General features: G+C 45.6%; 1 protein-coding gene across 8 annotated transcripts in view; it reads left to right on the top strand.

Moving 5' to 3' along the window:
* CIT (citron rho-interacting serine/threonine kinase) overlaps positions 1-19,540 on the top strand; it is a 169,994-nt gene that overhangs the window by 97,365 nt on the left and 53,089 nt on the right. For 6 of the 8 annotated variants that reach the window (XM_027124737.1, XM_027124735.1, XM_027124734.1 and 3 more), the window contains 7 exons: positions 392-445; positions 3,407-3,547; positions 5,611-5,736; positions 9,081-9,176; positions 13,476-13,592; positions 14,566-14,675; positions 15,670-15,844. In XM_027124737.1, the coding sequence (XP_026980538.1) occupies positions 392-445; positions 3,407-3,547; positions 5,611-5,736; positions 9,081-9,176; positions 13,476-13,592; positions 14,566-14,675; positions 15,670-15,844 (819 nt within the window). The remainder of the gene's footprint in view (positions 1-391; positions 446-3,406; positions 3,548-5,610; positions 5,737-9,080; positions 9,177-13,475; positions 13,593-14,565; positions 14,676-15,669; positions 15,845-19,540) is intronic. The other 2 variants (XM_027124739.1, XM_027124738.1) reach the window with 1 other exon arrangement.

Here is a 19,540-nt window from a genome sequence, read left to right as displayed (position 1 = left end):
ATGTTTAGCTTCAGCTATGTTTCTAAAAGGGATAGAAGACACCTCATTTTTTTTGGTCAGGCCCGCTCACAGTAACACACAAATCCAGACACTCAGTAAGACACGTGGGAAAATTCTTACTGTTTTAGGGTACCGGCGACTTTGTTTCTCTTTTTTTGCCATCTGTATGTGTGTTGCTGGTTCTAGAGAAATAGTCCACATGGACGTTTGCACTGAGACATTCAGAGGTTTCTCTGATAGGCTACTGTTCTTCCTCTCCATCAGTAGGTATTGGAAAACAAAACAAAGAGACCCCAACAGAAACCTCAAGAAAATAGGACTGCAGTAAATGTAGAAAGACCTTAATGCCAATTTGCCTTTTTTGCTTTATTTCCTGGGATTTTAATCACAGATCAATGCTGAGCAGCAGCTCAAAATTCAGGAGCTCCAAGAGAAGCTGGAAAAGGTAAGCCTGAGGTGATGTTTTGGGGAACTTACCCCCATTTCCACATACTTCTTGCTTTGTCCTGGAGCACAGGCGATCAAAGAAGGAGAATTAGTCACCCAGCACCAAGGAAAATGAAGGGAGAGTGAGTTATTACCTGAAAATACAAGAGTTCTGAATATACTTTCTCTTTTTGAGACATGTCAAGCAGTGTTTGTTTAAAAAACAAACAAAAAACCCACAAAGCTCTGTGAGACTCTCAAGTCAAAGCTCTAATTGTACTACAGCAGAACCCAAGAGGCTGTCTCGTCTCCCTTCAGGGGACCGGGTCCCCATCTTGCATGGGAGAAGCCTATGTTGTTCACGACCCAGACAGCTTTCAATCAGAGACTGTCGGCAGTCTTCCTGTGCATTGGGAACCTGGAGGGACCAGTAGTCCTCAGGTGATTGGGGATGGATGTGGGTTTGGTTTACCGCATTGGGCACAGTGTGTGCAAAGGGCCCTTCCTTTAGGTGAACACGGGAAATGCTAAAGAAAGGGCCAGGATGAATGTGGCCTTTCATGTCAAGAACGTTTGTGAATGTGTTTAAAAGAGTTCCTTTTATTTTTTTTTTAAGATGTTGGGGGTAGGAGTTTAGTAATTTATTTATTTATTTTTGCTGTGTTGGGTCTTCGTTTCCTTGCGAGGGCTTTCTCTAGTTGCGGCGAGCGGGGGCCACTCTTCATCACGGTGCGCGGGCCTCTCACTATCGCGGCCTCTCTTGTTGCGGAGCACAGGCTCCAGACGCGCAGGCTCAGTACTTGTGGCTCACGGGCCTAGTTGCTCCGCGGCATGTGGGATCCTCCCAGACCAGGGCTCGAACCCGTGTCCCCTGCATTAGCAGGCAGATTCCCAAGCACTGCGCCACCAGGGAAGCCTCAGAGTTCCTTCTTTTTGTGTTATTAAAAACATATAACATTAAATTGTGTTATTAAAAACATACTACATTTACTGTCTTGTTTTGAGTGTCCAGTTCCTTAGTGTCAGATATATTCACATTGTGAGATAGATCTTGAGAACTTTGTCATCTCACAAAACTTAAGCTCTCTACCTGCCAAATGCTAATCTCCCCACCCCCACCCTTTGTAACCACCTTTCTTCTTCCTTCCCTCCCTCCCTCCCTCCCTCCCTCCTTCCTTCCTTCCCTCCCTCCCTCCCTCCCTCCCTCCTTCCCTCCTTCCTCTCTCTCTCTCCCTCTTCCCCTCCCCCCTTCCTTCCTTTTCATTCTATTTATTTTATTGAAGTGTAGTTGACTTACAGTGCATGTTACTTTCTGCTGTACAGCAAAGTGACTCAGTTATACATATATATACATTCTTTTCCATATTCTTTTCCATTATGTTTTATCACAGGATATTGAATATAGTTCCCTGTGTTATACAGTAGGACCTTGTTTATCCATCCTATATATCACAGTTTGCATCTGCCAATCTACTTTGCTTGTATGATTTTGACTGCTTTAGGTGCTTCCTGTGGATGGAATCATACAGTATTTGTCCTTTGTGGCTGGCTCATTTTGCTCAGCACAATGTCTTTGAGGTTCATCCATGTTACAGCATGTGACAGGATCTCCTTTTCAGAGGCTGAATAGTATTCCATGGCCTGGATATTCTACATTTTCTGCATCCATTCATCTGTCCCCTTCCTACTTATTCTTGAGCTCACTACTGAAAGCCTTTCAGCTAGAAATTTGTGTGAGGATTCATATCTCCTAGAACTCTGCTCTCCAGTAGAAGTGGGAAGCAACCCACACATGTCAGCCTCAGATGTAATTTTAAGTTTTCTAGTAGCCACATTAAAAAAGGGAAAATCCTCTGAATGATATAGTTTCCTTAATCCATTATATACAAAATATTGCAGCATGTAGTGATATTAAAACATGTACACTGGGCTTCCCTGGTGGTGCAGTGGTTGAGAGTCCGCCTGCCGATGCAGGGGACGCAGGTTCGTGCCCCAGTCCGGGAAAATCCCGCATGCTGCGGAGCAGCTGGGCCCGTGAGCCATGGCCGCTGAGCCTGCGCGTCCGGAGCCTGTGCTCCGCAACGGGAGAGGCCACAACAGTGAGAGGCCCGCATACCGCAACAACAACAACAAAAAAAGTACACTGCTTCAGTTTTTAAATGAATTAAACTTAAGTAAAATTAAAAATTAATTTCCCAGTCACAGCAACCACGTTTCAGGTGCTCACCGGGCACATGTGGGGAGCAGCTCCCACGTTGGACAGTGCTGGTCTCGAAGTTGGAGTTCCCTTGCCATTTTCACGTTTTAAAACTATAAAGCAAATGAGTGTGAAGTTGTTGGTTTCTTACACTCAGATCTTTACTGTGATGCTGGAAGAGCTGCAGTATAGTTAAGACCCAAATAAAAATTAACTTCAAAAGGGTTCGCTATTTTTTCTTTAAACATGAATTTGCGAGTCACCACGAACAGTGTGGTGGTTATGCCCTTTGATAGGTATTTATTTGAGAAAAAAAAGTTTATAGTTTTTATCTTGTTTTCTTGTAAAAGTAGTACAGATTCCCCTTAGGAAAATCAGCAAATGAGATGATTAAATAGGGAGACAATTAACAGTCCGGGGTAAATACATTAATACCTGGGCAGATGAACCCGAGACCTTTTTGTTTGCATTTATTATGTTACATTGAATCTAAGATGCTAATGATTGTCCGATACCCCATTATCTTCTGTACCCCAAGAAAGAAAAAAACACCATCAATTTTAAGCGTAGATGCATTCCAAATTCAGCGATGTTAAAAAAATATATATAAGTGCACCTTAGGACAGGCGAAACACAGAATAAAATGAAACGTTTATATGTTTTGAAAAATGGATAAAAATATCCATTCAGTGTGACCCGATTTTTTTTCCTGTTTAGGAGATGGTCCCCATCTTTTTCCGTGGATAAATTGGGCCATCTCTCCCCTGTTCCTTCTCCTTTCAGGCCGTGAAAGCCAGCACGGAGGCCACTGAGCTTCTGCAGAACATCCGCCAGGCGAAGGAGCGGGCTGAGCGCGAGCTGGAGAAGCTGCACAACCGCGAGGACTCTTCCGAAGGCATCAAGAAGAAGCTGGTGGAAGCCGAGGTGAGCAGGGGACCTCCAGCTCCCGGCTCCCGAGGTGCCTGGCCTCTGGCTGTGCAGGGGAAGAAACCTCGGGACCACCCTCTGTTCATCCAAACCACTGTCCCGTCCGCCAGTCCCTTTGAAACCCGAGAGGTTTGGGACCATTTTCCCCAAAGGGGAGAAGGATTTGTCACAGCAGCTCTGAGTAGAAAGATGTTTTGATAAAACCTTTCCTTCCTATTTGTTTTCCTCTGACCCGTTCGCCCGTGTGGGAGGATTCACGTTTATGTAGATGAACTGTGATGCCGTCCCTGAGGGTTCCTTTTTCTTCCCTCTGTACCCTTGCTTTTCCTCACCTTCTCCCCAACGGTGTTAATAATACATTAATTTTCGAGGCTTCAGCTGTGACCTGTGTGTGTTGATAACTCCCAGATCTACATTTTTGGGCCTCTTCTCTCTGTCCAATTCTTTGTTGTTGTTGTTGTTGAAACCAATTATATAATTATACAGGAAACACACGAGTGTTTTCTCATTGTGAAAAACATAGAACTGAAGAATATAGAATAAAAAGGGACGTTTCCCCTTTGCCGCCCTCCACCTCCCCTGACGCCTGGTTGATGGGTCCATGGAACGGATGTGTCATAGTTGATTTAACCACCCCCCTGTCCTGGGCCTTCTGCTTCTCTGTCACAGTGCTGGCGTTGAACCTACTTGCCTACGTCTCTTTGGGGCCAGCCTCACCCACGATCCAGGAAGTATTTCCCACTGCTCCCCTGATATCTTGACTGGGTGTCTGAACAGTGCCTCTGATCTAGAATGAACTCAGTATCTTCCCCGACAAGCTGGGTTGCCTTCTCAGTCTTCCTCGCACCGGTCAGGGCCCCCATTCATCCATCTGGTCACCCCAGGCTTGACACCTTGACATCATCTGCTGCTTCTCCCTGGATCCTGCCATTCCGAGAGTCCCTCAGCCCTGTAAATACACCCACACTGTCTCCACCGTCCACCCTCTGCTGGCCATTTCTGAAGGCCTCCCCACAGTGTAGGCCCTCTTCCTCTTCGCTGGGTGAATGTAGTAATTTCTCGGCTTTCTGCTTCCAGGCTCACCTTCCTCCCATCTAGCTCAAACAGGGTCAGACTCGTGGACCTCAGACTCCAGGCTCATCAGCACCCCTTGCCCCATCCCAAACCTTTCAGGGCTTCCCTACATCTTAAGTGCATGAGACTCTCAGCCCTTTGCCCCACACATGCTCCCCTTTCCCGTTTTCTCCAGCTCCTCCGCTATTACACCTTTTGCAGTAGCCCCTCTACACTCCACCTGGGGCCTACGCTGGCTCTCGGCCACCTCCGCACTGCTGCTGCTGCACCTTTTTTTTCGGTACACGGGCCTCTCACCGCCGTGGCCTCTCCCGTCGCAGAGCACAGGCTCCCGATGTGCAGGCTCAGCGGCCATGGCTCATGGGCCCAGCCGCCCCGCGGCACGTGGGATCCTCCTGGACCGGGGCACGAACCCGCGCCCCCTGCATCGGCAGGCGGACTCTCAACCACTGCGCCACCGGGGAAGCCCTGCTGCGCCTTTTTTTGAAAGGCCTTCCCCACTCCCCTCTGGCCCTCTCCCCTCCAGCCTCCCACATCCCGACCCTCTCCACAGCGTCCACATCCCCTCACCTGCTCAGTTCAAAGCCCTCCCTCCGGCCTGCACCCTCCCACAGCCCTCTGTACCTGTTTGCTTCATGGCCCTGGCCCTCTTAACCCATATCGTGTTTATTTGTGTTTATCTTACCTCTTCCAAGGGCAGGCATTCTGTCAGCTTCCTCTCGGTATTTTCCACGATGCCTAGCGTGGTACTTTGCAGATAGTAGGTGCTTGGTAAATATTTGAATGAATGAATGCACTCTTGTAACCTGCACAAGCAAGTACTCCTCGGATCACAGAACTGTGTTTTCCTCACCGTGGCTTCGGGTGCCTGAGACTTCTCTTCCCGCATCGAGCGTACGCTTCCCGAGGGCCCCCTCCCTCGGCGCAGGCGTCGTGCCCGTAGCGGTTACCCCATTAAAACTCTCTGATTGATTCACGATCTACAGGAACGCCGCCACTCTCTGGAGAACAAGGTAAAGAGGCTAGAGACCATGGAGCGTAGAGAAAACAGACTGAAGGATGACATCCAGACAAAGTCCCAACAGATCCAGCAGATGGCTGATAAAATTCTGGTGAGCAGGAACCAAAGTTGACAAGTTCAAAGATAACAGGTTAGAGGTTGTAGAGGGAAGGGGGTCAACAGAAGAATCAACCACCGTCACAGGGGAGGTTATCGCCAGGCAGGTGAATTAAGAGGAAGTGGTTTTAGCGGACGCCACGTCAGAGACTAGCACGAGTAACCACAGGCTGGACATTTCAGCAATGGTAACAGATCCATCAGTATGATTTTTTTTTGCTCTGTTTGCTACTGCCTGACTTTTGAAAACGTGAACGTGCACACGCTGTCATTTCCGATACATTTTTACAGGAGCATTTACGTACTTCTATCAGCAGAGTTTTGTATGGCCGTTAAAGTTGCAAATGCCCGTTTGAAAAAGGTGTAGGGATTCAGGGCTTTAAGACCGACACCCAGATTCTTGGTTTTGCAGAGGAAAGAAATTAGTCACGCAGATTTTTTCGGAGTAGCATTTGTCATAGATCCGTGTTCACCCACTCACTTTCTCTGCTCCAGTTGGTGCGTAATATTATTATTATTTTCACTTTCCTTAGAGGTAGCATATCGTTTTTTAGGTTTGTAACCACGATGATTTTGTTTTCGGCTCTGACGACCAAATTAACTTAATCAAGGAAGGCTTGGGTGGTGCTTGCCGACGTGTCAAAGTTTTGCTCTTGCCAGGGTGAAAGGCAGGTGAACCTTTAAAGGACTCTCCTTGGATTTCAGTCCCCAAACCAAGAATTTGATGCCACTTTGGGGAGCCTGTTTGTAGCCCTTTCCTCCCTGCCCCGAGGACTGACTCTGGAGTAGTCGGGCATTCTTCTGCACCAGAAAGAGACAAGGTGGTGAGCGGGGTGCTTTCCACCTCCCTCTCTCTGTCTCTCCCTCTGCGTCACTTCTGGGAAACGAGTCACCAGCAACTATATGAACTCAAGAATGACCGACTTATAGGCCTATATACTTAATACCAAAAAAAAAAAAAAAAAAAGAAAACCCAACCCTTCAAAACGTTACATTTCTGTTTGTCTATATTCGTGAGTCGTGTGGGCACTCTTGAACGCACAGGTGAAAAGAGAAACCGGTTAAATTGTTTTGCTCTGACACACAGTCTTTATAGATAATGTCTACACACAAAGGCAAATGTGATTGTCAGTCTATCCTTTCTGTTCTCTTGTTCCATCATCCAAGTATCTCTTGGCGATTGTCAAATGTGTGAATTTTACTGTGAGTCAAATGAATTCCCACTGAGATTCCACCACTGCTACCCCCTTGCTTGGTGCAAACGACGTGGTTAAGTCTTGTGGTTGCAAAGTGTTTCTCTGTTTAATGGTGATGTGTTCATTCATTCATTCAACAAATATTTAATGAGCTTCTACTATGTGCCAGGCACTGTTCTAGGAGCTGGGAATAGAGCAGCAAACAGTACTGTTTGCGTAACAGGACTGAAGAATCTGATCCAACACATGTAGAGAAGAAGATAACGTTTTAAAAAATGACAACAACAACAAAAAATGCCAAACTGTCAAGAAGTCAGGTTTTAGAATGTCTGCTTTTCCAAGGTTCACTTGCCAATTAAAATGTGGGAGTGTAGAGTTCTGCATTCCTGGATTATATGTTGTAAACTCCCATGCATAAGTAGACCGGAAATTTGGTCTTAAGGTTGTCAGTCTCAGGTATCTGAGTTTTTGACCTGTTTTCAGATTGATTTCCATTCCTGTGCTATCTTAGGAGGACTGAAACTAAGACAAGACGATTATCAAGTGATTTCTAAAATAAAGAAAAAGTAGGCAGATTTCTTTTTCCAAGTGTATCTTGCCACCTGTCCGAGTACCTTTGTGGCTGTGACTTCATTTATCGGAAGGTGCCTTTTGCTCAAGAACCTGGTGCTTAGGTTGTGAAGTATCTGGGATGTGGGCAAAGAGGGATCCTTAGTACTGTTACATAATGATGATGCTTGGAAACACATCCCAAATATCATTTGCATTAAAATATTTGCTATTCTGATAAGAACTTTCAAAACAGCTAATTGGGGTTCTCATTCTAGCAGAGTCTTTTGCTTTAATAAAAGACCTCATTGTCAGGGACCCTTTAATATACATAAAGCCCTGAAAGTATGTTTTTATTACTAAAAATCCTGTTTACATTCAACTTTTCAAGATAACATCTGTTAGCTTGCAGTAGATCTTGTGCACCTGGTCTTAACATTGAATACTTTACTGGCCCCCAAAGCAAAGTCAAATGCTTGCAGACTTTAGAATTTCAAAAGCTTAATCAGTAACATTTCATGTGTGTGTGAATCTAAAATTATTCTTTTCTCCATTTTATGGGCATATCCTGTATAATTTCCTCGTTCTTCAAAATTCTCATAATTATTTCCATTTCAAAGGAAAATTTCAAGATAGTATGAAGAGATGAAAACTTGGAGTAATGACTTTTGATATTAGTAATTAACTAATGGGTCCAGATTCATAAGAATTAATGTAAACGCAGATAGCTTCATTTAGAGAATGTTTTGGTGAGTTGAATGCTGCCTTTTATACGATCAGTTTATAATACGTTGGCAAATGAATTGGTATAATTTCCAAATGAACTACAATTTTGTTTGAAAGCAGAAATCTTGATAAAAGAATGAAAAGGACATTACATTTGAGCTATTTATTATTACTCCACGTTCTCTTCCTATCTTCAATGTATGTGTACACGTTTATGTCATTTTTAGTGAATTTTATGTTCTGCCTTGTTCCCATTAGCATTATATCATGTAAACTTCATATAAACATGATATCATATGAACACCTCCAGATATTCACATGCTCCATATTACCAGTCAGTTAAAATAATCATTCAAAACTGAAAGTGTTTGAATTGTTATATTAGTTTTCCTTCTTCACTAGGGTTCCTGAGCAATCATTTTGTTAATGAGGAAAATACAAAAATTTTTTTTATCCTCATAATAAATTAACTTAAAACTTAAATTGACATTACTTTCCTCATTTAAGGCCGTCAAGACAGTGGTCAGGGGCTTTGTGCGGTACTGAATTTTCAAGTTGTGTTGCCTCGTCACTCTCACTTCTCTAGGCAGAGATGAAGAGCTGCCTTTGTTTGACCTGTCGCACTGACAGATTTCTGGTCCCAGCCCACCAGCCATGTGCTTATGTGTGTGAATACTCGGAGCTGGAAAACCCAGGGCCAGGGCGTGGTGGTGGTTTCCTCTCCCAAGAGCCTTAAGGGCTAGTCACGAAGAAACAGGTGCCTGTTGCCTTTGGTGCCTGTGCCAAAGTGGTGTCTCCTGTGAACGTCTAACATGCATCGGCTCCGTCCTTCCCTCGCACACCTGACCGTCTGTTCTTTTGTGTCCAGGAACTGGAGGAGAAGCACCGAGAAGCCCAGGTCTCAGCCCAGCACCTGGAGGTGCACCTGAAACAGAAAGAACAGCACTACGAGGAAAAAATTAAAGTAAAGACACTTTACAGTCTTCCCTGCCCTTCCTCCTATAGCACCATGTAGTTCCTTTCTCTTCCCAGGCACTTCGGGCCACTTCTTGCTAGAACAGAGGACTCTCCGTGGTAAATGCTGTCCTCAGGCCATGGTGGGAGGTCTTGGGGTGTTATCCTTGGGGCGGATTGGATATCAGAAGTTCAAAAATAGTTTATTATTTAAGAAAATTTGATCATCATGTGTCTCAATTCCATCTTTAAAATGTTTTTTGATCCACTGTCACTGAGTCCATGATAATTTAGATTTAGAGAGATTCACCATCTCCTTGCTTTTAATTTCCTTCTTGCATCTTAGACCTGGAATTCTTTTCCTTTTTTTATAAAGTATATCCTTGAGGACTTTCTTTAGTGAAGGTCTGCTGGTGCCAGGCTCTCTGTTTTGTGTGTCTGAAAATGTCTCTATTTCATCCTTGTTCTTGAAAGATGTTTTGACTGGGGATAGAATTCTAGGTTGGCAGTTATTGCTTTTAATACTTTTTGAAGATATCATTCCATTGACGTTTGGCTTTTATTATTGCAGTTGACGGTCAGCTGTCAGTCTAACAGTTGCTTTCTTTAAAAGCAGTCTTTTTTCTTTTAAAACTTTGTTTTATCTTTAATTTTCTGAAGTTCTACTGTGATGTGTCTAGATGTGGAGTTATTTTTGTTTATCCTCCTTGAGATATACTGGACTTTGGAACATATGTATATATTTTAAAAAATCAATTCTGTAAAGTTATTGGTTGTTATATCTCAAGTATTGTCTCTTCCCCTTCTCTCTTTAATTCCCTTGTGAGAATTTGATTAGACGTGTTAGATTACCACCAATCTATCTTTTTTTTTTTTTTGTATTTTCCATTTCCTTGTCTTTTGGTGCTACATTCTGGTTAAGCTCTAACTGATTTTCCAGTGTACTAATCCTTACCTGTCTAATTTGCTGTTAAACCCATCCATTGAGGTATTTTAAAATTAATTAATTAATTTTTGGCTGTGTTGGGTCTTTGTTGCTGTGCATGGGCTTCTCTCAAGTTGTGGCGAGCGGGCTTCTCATTGCAGTGGCTTCTCTTGTTGTGGAGCACAGGCTCTAGGCACATGGGCTTCAGTAGTTGTGGCTTGCAGGCTCTAGAGTACAGGCTCAGTAGTTGTGGTGCACGGGCTTAGTTGCTCCGTGACATGTGAGATCTTGCCAGACCAGGGCCCAAACCCGTGTCTCCTGCATTGGCAGGTGGATTCTTAACCACTGTGCCACCAGGGAAGTCCCCATCCATTGAGTTTTAAATTTCAGTTATTGTTTCTATTTGTTTCTTGACATTCTGTTTGGTTCTTCCCCAAGTTTACTAGATTATTTAAGTCAATAACTTTCTATTTGCTGCATTGATTTGAAGCTTATCTTCTGCTTCTTTAAACGCATCAGCATAGTTGTTTTATGATCTGTATCTGATGATTCCAATATCTGAAGGTCTGTTTCTACTCTGTTGTTTCTCTTGGCTCTTTTCCATGGTGTCTCTCTTTTTCGTGTGCCTGGTCAGCTGCTCGTTTTCCTTGGAAAATTAATAATGAGAATTCTTTGAGGCCTTGAATGAAAATGTGTGCCCACCTTGTGGGTGGCTCTGGGCTTTGACTTCTTTGTCTTCTTACCCTTTGAGGCAATTAAAAATGAAGCTCAAGTTTATCTGGTTCAGCAAATGCCTCAAGTTCAAAATAGCTGGGTTTTTGCTTTCACTTAGATTTTAGTCTGTAATTTCTTACTCTCTTGCCAACATTTAGGTGCTTTTGGAAAATGTTTTCCATATTCTATCTAGCATTTTAAATCATTGTTCCTAGAAGAACTGGCCTAAATAGTCCAGCCTATCATATAAAATAATAAATTCAATTATTATTTTACTTACTGAAATTATTATTTCAATTCAGTTATTATTAATAAGTTCAGTGATCAGAAATGACTGCCAGCCTATCTATTTCCTTTTGAAATCACATCACATTTTCATTATGATTTTGGACTGAGCCTTTAACTAATTCTTACGTTCTTGAGAATCAGACATTGTTCATTACCATCTCAAATATTGTCTCTTTCCCTTCCAAGTCAGACAGTGAAGGAGGCTTTTAATTTTTGTGATGATCATGTTATTGATTTGGTTGGTATTCTCAAAGAGTTGGCTGTTCCTTTTCTGGAGAACCACACATGTACGTGCTCACACAGCATCTTCACCATCACTACCCTGACACTTTCTTTCTTTTACCCCTCGTGCTACTTTTGGTTATTTTTCATTGAAAGAAATACCAGGAAAATAACCCAGAAGGGACCACACTGTGTTTTAGTGTGGCCCTCTACTTTAGTGCATTTATCTACCAATCCTTTTTGGTGTCCAGACTTTTATCCTTGAGATAAACTGACTTTCAGAAATTTATGAGAATGTATACAGTAGTCCACTGGTATCTTTGCATGATGAAAATAACCTTTGCAAGTTCATTCTGTAATTTGGGTCAGTATGTTGACTTTTCTGTCAAAAAGCCATGTTCTATCGATACCTTCAATTGATATAAATGTCTACAGTGGAATCTCTCATTTCAAACAAATTCCTTGCTTCCCTCCCATGCATCTTCTTGTTCATCCTCCTGTCAGTTTAACCCACTCAAAGCCGGGATGTGTACATCCTTGAGAAAGGCTTGTTCCTTGTGGCTCACACTTACCTATGTTGGTATCCACCACTGCCAAAGTGGAGGTCTTAGTTTGAGCAGAGTCATCCTGAAAATGTGCTTCATTGCTTTAGCACTGCATAAAAAAAGGGCATTCCTGGTCTAGACATTAAGTGGTCTCTGCTACCTTCTAGATGGCGAGCACTTGGCTTTATAGATCCTAGAGAACGTTAGGGAGAGATCTGTTTTCTTCTGTCTTCCCTCCTGGCATCTTTATGAAGCCATTTCTTTTTAGTCTGCCCTGCTTTGTGTTCCTGTTCCGTCCCCTGTGAGGCCATTTTGGTAATAATTGTGATCATACCCCAGATTCTGTCCTTTTCTTGTTCATAATTTTAGAATCGTGCCCTGACGTCCAGGAGAGCAGGCCACTTACCCTCTTGAGGTTCGTCCCTTCTCCCATGACCCCGTCCTCCACCTCTTATTCTTCTCCGCCAACTCTCACTCTCTTTTTTTCATCAATCAGTTCTAGTTTAAAGCCCTCTTTGAAATCTGTTCTTTCCTTTCTTTATCATGTGGACCCCTTCCCTGTTCATTGGCTCTTTTCAGGGACTGTGTCCCCATGAGCTACGAAGGACCCATCACAATAGATAATGTGGGAAAGGCAGATTTCAGTCCCCATCTGTGACCCCAATTCTTTGGGCTTTCTTCCCAGTATCAGATGCAGTCGCCATCATTCAGAGAACCACAGTGATGAGAAACACAGGGTCGTGGTCAAAGGCTTGGCAAGTTATGACGTTGCCTTCCTTTTCTCCTCTCTTTTTCACCAGTTGTTCTGGCAGCTGGTGGGGCTATGTGTGTCCCTCGCAGAACATTAGATCAAGCTGGTGGATGGTGACACCATTACTGTTTTATTTTTTCCTCTTGGGAACAGTAGGTGCTTACAGTGGCATTCTCAGCACTGAGAACACATGATTTCTCTTCCCCTGGGAAAGATTTCTCTTTCCAGTGACTTTTTATTTTCACCCCCAGCTGGATCAGAGGAAAGAACGGAGGAAAGAGGCTTTTTTTTTTTTCCCCCTTTCCTTTATGCTGTCTCTTCAGTCTATTGACTCCCCACCTACTTTATCGGTGGGCAGAATCCACTCGTCCCTGGCTGTTTCTGAACGTCAGCCTTGGTCACACAGACTTCCTCGGTCTTCAGCTTTCCATCCCTCCACACACAGCCTGGAGATAACGAGATTAATTTTGTACAAATTAAGAGCAAGCAGTGTTCTGAAAACTACTGGCGCATTGACTACGATAACAGTGCCCCTAGGTAATAGCTGCAAATCGTAAGATCTCTAGAGAGATCTTTTTTTTTCCCTCTCATTCTGGAGTCCACCTCCCCTTTGGCTATACCTCTCAGGTCATTTTGGCTGCTGATTTAAAAATAAGTTCTTAGTTCACGTTCTCTGGTTACTTGCCATTTGATGGTCATACTTCTGCATCTCATCCTGGCTGATAGACAGACCCCCGCTCCCTCGCTCTGCCCCGGAGTTGGGGCAGCGTGGCTTCTCCACTGCTTTTCCCCTCCTTCCCTGTGTTTCTCCAGTGCCTCTGGTTAGTCTGCCAGACACTAACTTCTCCTTTTGTTTTTCCTCAGGTGTTGGACAATCAGATAAAGAAAGACCTAGCCGACAAGGAGACTTTGGAGAATCTGATGCAGAGACACGAAGAGGAGGCCCACGAGAAAGGCAAGATTCTCAGCGAGCAGAAGGCGGTAGGTAGACAGAATCACAAAGCCGGTTTCCAAGGGAGGGTGTGTGAACCACGCCAGGAGTCCCCCACCAGAGAAGAGTCCATTTGGTCTGTTTTATCCCGTGGAGTCTGCTGCTAACAGAAAGTTCTCTCTGCAACCCCTTCTCGTAAAAGCAGCGGCAGTGGTGGCTCGGGGTGGCCAGTTTTGCCCTTCACGCCCTTCTTTAAGAATTCACGCTGACCTGCGTCAACTAGAACCCTGTCTTTCAACACACCAACCCCCCGCCACCTCCCCGACGAAGTGCCCGGTGGCCTGTGGCCTCCCTTAGGCATCTCGTTTCCTTTCAAATCTGTGTAGGCAGATGTTTCAGAAACTTGCAGCTTAAGAGTTTCCCCTGTTGTGCTTGTTAATCTACTTATTATCTCAGACCCTACCGAGACTTTTCACAACAGAATCTCTAAAGGAGGGTCCTGGGAAGTAATATTTTTAACCCCCACCCCCCCGCCCCTTTCCTGCCCTGGCCAATTCTTATGATTCATTAAGTTGGGGAAGCTTTGATGCAGAGAATCTAGGACAGTAGGGGCTGGGTGAGAAGGAATCACCCAGAGAATGACAAGCTCGTGGGTGATGAGAAATAGGAACTTGCAGATGCAAGTTTAGAGGCTGTGGCAGGCTCAGGGCGCATGTGGACGACACGGGGATTTCACGAGGCCTGTCAACTCACGGAATGCCAGGTTCCTCAAGAGGTCCTCCCGCGTGTGCTTACTGCAGGCCCCTTAGCTAGTGAGGGGATATGCAGTCTCCGTTTGATAAAACAAATGAGTGCCATCGTTGGAGCAGTGAGATCTACGCTTCTCAGGGTACAGGCTAGTTGAGTCTCTGGTCCGATGGCCTGCCTTTCACATGACACTTTTCCTCACTTACGTGGCCCACTTCCCTCTCATTCCGGTGTTACCGTCTGTGTGTGAGGTTCCAAAGATCCCCCGTGTTTCAGATGATCAACGCCATGGATTCCAAGATCAGATCCCTGGAACAGAGGATAGTGGAATTGTCGGAAGCCAATAAACTTGCGGCAAACAGCAGTCTCTTTACCCAGAGGAACATGTAAGTGTTCAGATTCTAACTGTGTGCTTGATTCCGCTTTGGTCTTCTCTCCTGGGCACAAACTCTGTTCTTCTGTCGGCGGAGCAGGAGTGGATTTAACGACTCCTGTGGCGGGGCCCAGCCGCCGTATACTTACGTCATTTTGCCCTCTCTGAAGTGGTCTCACTCTACTGGCCCTCTCTTTTGAGCTGCGTTTTCTTACATGCTTCAAGTTACCATCCCATCACAGAGTGTTTTGCTCTCTCTAATGAGGTAATTTACAGTTTGCTTCTGGAGACCTCGTTCCCCAGACTCGCCTCCTGCAATTAGCCAGAGATGATCTCGGGTGTGCCCAACTGGGCCATCCGTTTCGCTGTTGTGAAGTTGGGCCCTTGGGGGTGAGTTTTGGGGTTTGGCAAGGACTCTCCTGTGTTCCCGGAGCACTTTGATCTTAATCTTTTCCCCCAAAGAATTACAATCTCCTTAAGAGATCTTAAACATTCCCATCTTAGTTTAAACCAGCTTGGTAGGCCGCTGTCCGATCTTTGAGTCATTCTAGCTTCTGAGCGGCCTGGTGAAGAGGTGAGCAAGATCAACAGAGAAGTAGAAGGAGTAGCATTCTTTCTCCTCACCGCCCTCTCTTCCCCAGGGCCTGTCTTAGTGAGTCGTCAGGGTGCTCCTGTACTCTCAGGAGGCCCTTTCTGCTCTCCTCTACAGACTGGAAAAATAAAAAGGTCTACCAAAAGAGTGAAATGATAGTATCTCTTGCATCCCCCTTGACCATACTGAATCCCATTGACGAGGGACTCTGAGCGGTGGGGACTAAACAGGCCCCAGGTCCCCATGCTGGGGCCACGTACACGAGGCCGGGTCAGGGTGGCGCTAACCTGGGAACGAGTGTGGTCCACTTGCTCAGATGCACCTCTCGCTCCGCTTCTGCCCGTCCTTCTGCGGGGACATGCTCACCTCTAACGAGACTGTGATTTTGCTTGGCTCCTCCCACCACCCCCACCAGGAAGGCCCAGGAAGAAATGATTTCAGAACTCAGGCAGCAGAAGTTTTACCTGGAGACACAGGCTGGGAAACTGGAGGCCCAGAACCGGAAGCTGGAGGAGCAGCTGGAAAAAATCAGCCACCAAGACCACAGCGACAAGAATCGTCTGCTGGAGCTGGAGACCAGGCTGAGGGAGGTGAGAGTGAGGGGTGATCTCCCGAGGCTATTTGTTGGAGGACCCAGGGGCCCCCAGTCATCCAAGTGTCAAGCACAAATCGGTACTTACATGAGAGCCATTGTGTGTGGTGGTGAAGAGTACAGACAGGGCCATGGGGGTCTGCGTTAGAATTCCACTTCCCCTTTTTAGGAGTTTGGTAACCTCGGGTCGGGCAGGCTACCCTACCGCCTCTGTGCTTGAGTTTCCTCATCTGTAAAACGGCCATGAAAACATATCTCCATCATGGGGTCACGTGAGGATGACGTAAATTGGTGCATCTTCAAATGGGGGCAAAGTGATTCCTCCTGTATCCTGATTCATCGAGGGTCACATGACTGTGTCCATGCACGGAGTTTAGCACATAGTACGGCTTAATGACAGTGACAGAGCGCCCCCCCCCCGCCCCGCCCCATGACAGTGGGAGACTAAAAGAGAAATCTAAACTCTAGGTTTGTCTGATGGAAGGTGATTTGCTTCAGAGGTATTGGGTTGGCCAAAAAGTTCGTCTGGGTTTTTACGTAAGATGGAAAAACCCGAATGAACTTTTTGGCCAACCCAATATAAGGACGCTGGGAAGAACAGCCGGGTTTGGGGAGGGAAATACCACACATTTGGTTGTGAACCTTTTGAGGTTGACTGAAGCTGTGACTTGACATGGCTCACTCTGTATTTATCAAATGACTGCTGTGTGCTAATTAGTAGCCAGATAGACAGTGGTGACAAGACAGACTCATCCCTGATCTCGGGGGCTGTCAGCCTAGCAGGTGGGTTTAGCTGGCAGAGGCAGGACCGGAGTTCAGGAGGGTGGTCCTTGGAAGTGGGACATCCCGGCTGGGCGTAGAGACACTGGGCTCAAATATTTGTGATGGAATTCTTCAAAGCGGAGATGATCTCTCTTAAGGCAAAGACCATTAAGCAGACAGTCTTTAGTTAAGGACCAAACCTTGAATTCTGACGCTTAGGAATGTCTTCATTTGTACTGGAGTATTAAAATGAGGCCATTTCTCCCAAGGGCAGGAGTTGTCAAGGTGTGGACCCCTCTCTGTTAGGACCACATGGCCTGTGTGTTGAAATGCAGATTCCTGGGCGGCTTCCTCCCTCAGCTTTTTGAATGGAATCGGGGTGGGGTGGGGGTGAGGAGCAGGGATTTGCATTTTTAACCAGTGCCCTGGTGATGCTTATGCTTCCGGAGTTTGAGGGCCATTGTTCTAGGTTATCCAGAAGCCTTAGGCGGCGGTTTTACTTTTCTAATCCAGGCGATATTTTTACTCTTCAGTAAGTTTAACCACACTTCCCCGTAGTGTCAGCCTTAGGAGTGTGAGTGTAAATAACTCGGATAGATTCCTCTGAGCGTGGGAACGCTGGCTGGCTGTCTTTTGCTTTCCCTTCCCACAAATGTCTCTCTTGTGTGTCTGCCCTGCGGCTGTAGCTCCTCTGGGCATTAACCTGCCCCAGGGAAGGTTCAGGGAAGGCGTGGTGCTTTGTTCTCCAGTCAGTCTAGCCAGCCCCACAGGGGCGGTGGGAGAAATTTAGGATGCTTCCCGAGGGGCTCAGGGCTGTATATGCTCCAGGGGAGTCTGGAGTTTAGCTTTATTTATTTATTTATTTTAAAATTTTTATGGGAGTATAGTTGATTTACAATGCTGTGTTAGTTTCTGCTGTACAGCAAAGTGAACGAGTTATACATACATGTATAGCTACTCTTTTTTTAGATTCTTTTCCCATACAGGTCATTACAGAGTATTGAGTAGAGTTCCCTGTGCTCTATAGTAGGTCCTTATTAGTTATCTATTTTATGTATAGTAGTGTGTATATGTCAGTCCCAAATCTCCCAATTTATCCCTCTCCCCCTTTCCCCCTCCCTGGTAACCATAAGTTTGTTTTCTACATCTGTGAGTCTATTTCTGTTTTGTAAATAAGTTCATTTGTACCATTCTTTTTAGATTCCACATATAAGTGATATCATATGATATTTGTCTTTCTCTGACTTACTTCACTAGTATGACAATCTCTAGGTCTATCCATGTTGCTGAAAATGACATTATTTTGTTCTTTTTTGTGGCTGAGTAATATTCCATTGTATATATGTACCACATCTTCTTTATCCAATCCTCTGTCGATGGGCATTTAGGTTGCTTCCATGTCCTGGCTATTGTAAATAGTGCCGCAATGAATATTGGGGTGCATGTGTCTTTCCGAATTATGGTTTTCTCCAGGTATATGCCCAGGAGTGGGATTGCTGGATCACATGGTAGCTCTATTTTTAGGTTTTTTTTTTTTTTTTTTTTTTTTTTGTGGTACACAGGCCTCTCACTGTTGTGACCTCTCCCATTGCAGAGCACAGGCTCCGGATGCGCAGGCTCAGCGGCCACGGCTCACGGGCCCAGCTGCTCCGCGGCATGTGGGATCTTCCCGGACCGGGGCAGGAACCCGTGTCCCCTGCATCGGCAGGCGGACTCTCAACCACTGCGCCACCCGGGAAGCCCTATTTTTAGTTTTTTAAGGAACCTCCATACTGTTCTCCATAGTGGCTGCACCAATTTACATTCCCACCAGCAGTGCAGGAGGGTTCACTTTTCTCCACACCCTCCCCAGCAGTTATTGTTTGTAGATTTTTTGATGGTGGCCATTCTCACCCGTATGAGGTGATACCTCACTGTAGTTTTTTTGTTTTGTTTTGTTTTTGTTTTTTTGCGGTACGTGGGCCTCTCACTGCTGTGGCCTCTCCCGTTGTGGAGCACAGGCTCCAGACGTGCAGGCCCAGCGGCCATGGCTCATGGGCCCAGCCCCTCCACGGCACGTGGGATCCTCCCGGACCGGGGCACGAACCTGTGTCCCCTGCGTCGGCAGGCGGACTCCCAACCACTGCGCCACCAGGGAAGCCCCTCACTGTAGTTTTGATTTGCATTTCTCTAATAATTAGCCATGTTGAGCATCTTTTCATGTGCTTTTTGGCCATCTTTGAAGAAATGTCTGTTTAGATCATCTGCCCATTGTTTGATTGGGTTGATTGTTTTTTTGACGTTGAGCTGCATGAGCTGTTTGTATATTTTGGAGATTAGTCCCTTGTCAGTCACTTTGTTTGCACATATTTTCTCCTGGAGTTTAGCTTTAAATCTAGCCAGGCGGTCAGCCTTCTCTTTGCCACCTGCTGCCATTGAGATTGAGGGTAGAGGCCTCAGCCTCGCGTTTGACCCACCTGCAAGGGTCCTGGGCGTCCTTCCCCCCAGCCTGTGGGTGCAGTGTTAGCAGTTTTCCAGCAGCGTGTGTGGCGCAGGGCCCCTTGGTTCTTCCTGCATCGGACAGCATTCTGCTCCCCAACTTCCTCCTGAAGTGTGACAGTGATGTCACCGGCCTCTCATGGTTTTGCCAAGTGGCCTTGGGAGTTTTCAGGCATGCTAGCAGAGTCGCAGCCTCCTCCGACTGCTGGCCTTTTAATAAGACCAACAGTAAGTAGTTAACCCTGCCACTTTTTAGCTGTGTGACGTCTTCTCAGTTCCTGAATCTCTCGGGGCCGCAGTTTGCTTGTCTGTAAAATAGAGATCATAGTCATACCATCCTTGTTGGGTTGTTAGGAAGATGAAATGGGTGAAGACAGTGCCTGGCACGCTGTACATGGGTACTGCACCTGCTGCTGTCACATCATCGTTGTCGCCACCGCCGCAGCCATTGTCC

This window comes from Aethalodelphis obliquidens, unplaced genomic scaffold (assembly GCF_003676395.1).
Source record: "Aethalodelphis obliquidens isolate GAN/ISIS:26980383/991018 unplaced genomic scaffold, ASM367639v1 scaffold28, whole genome shotgun sequence".
Classification (NCBI taxonomy): Eukaryota; Metazoa; Chordata; class Mammalia; order Artiodactyla; family Delphinidae; genus Aethalodelphis; species Aethalodelphis obliquidens.
This window is presented reverse-complemented; position numbering and strand designations above follow the sequence as displayed.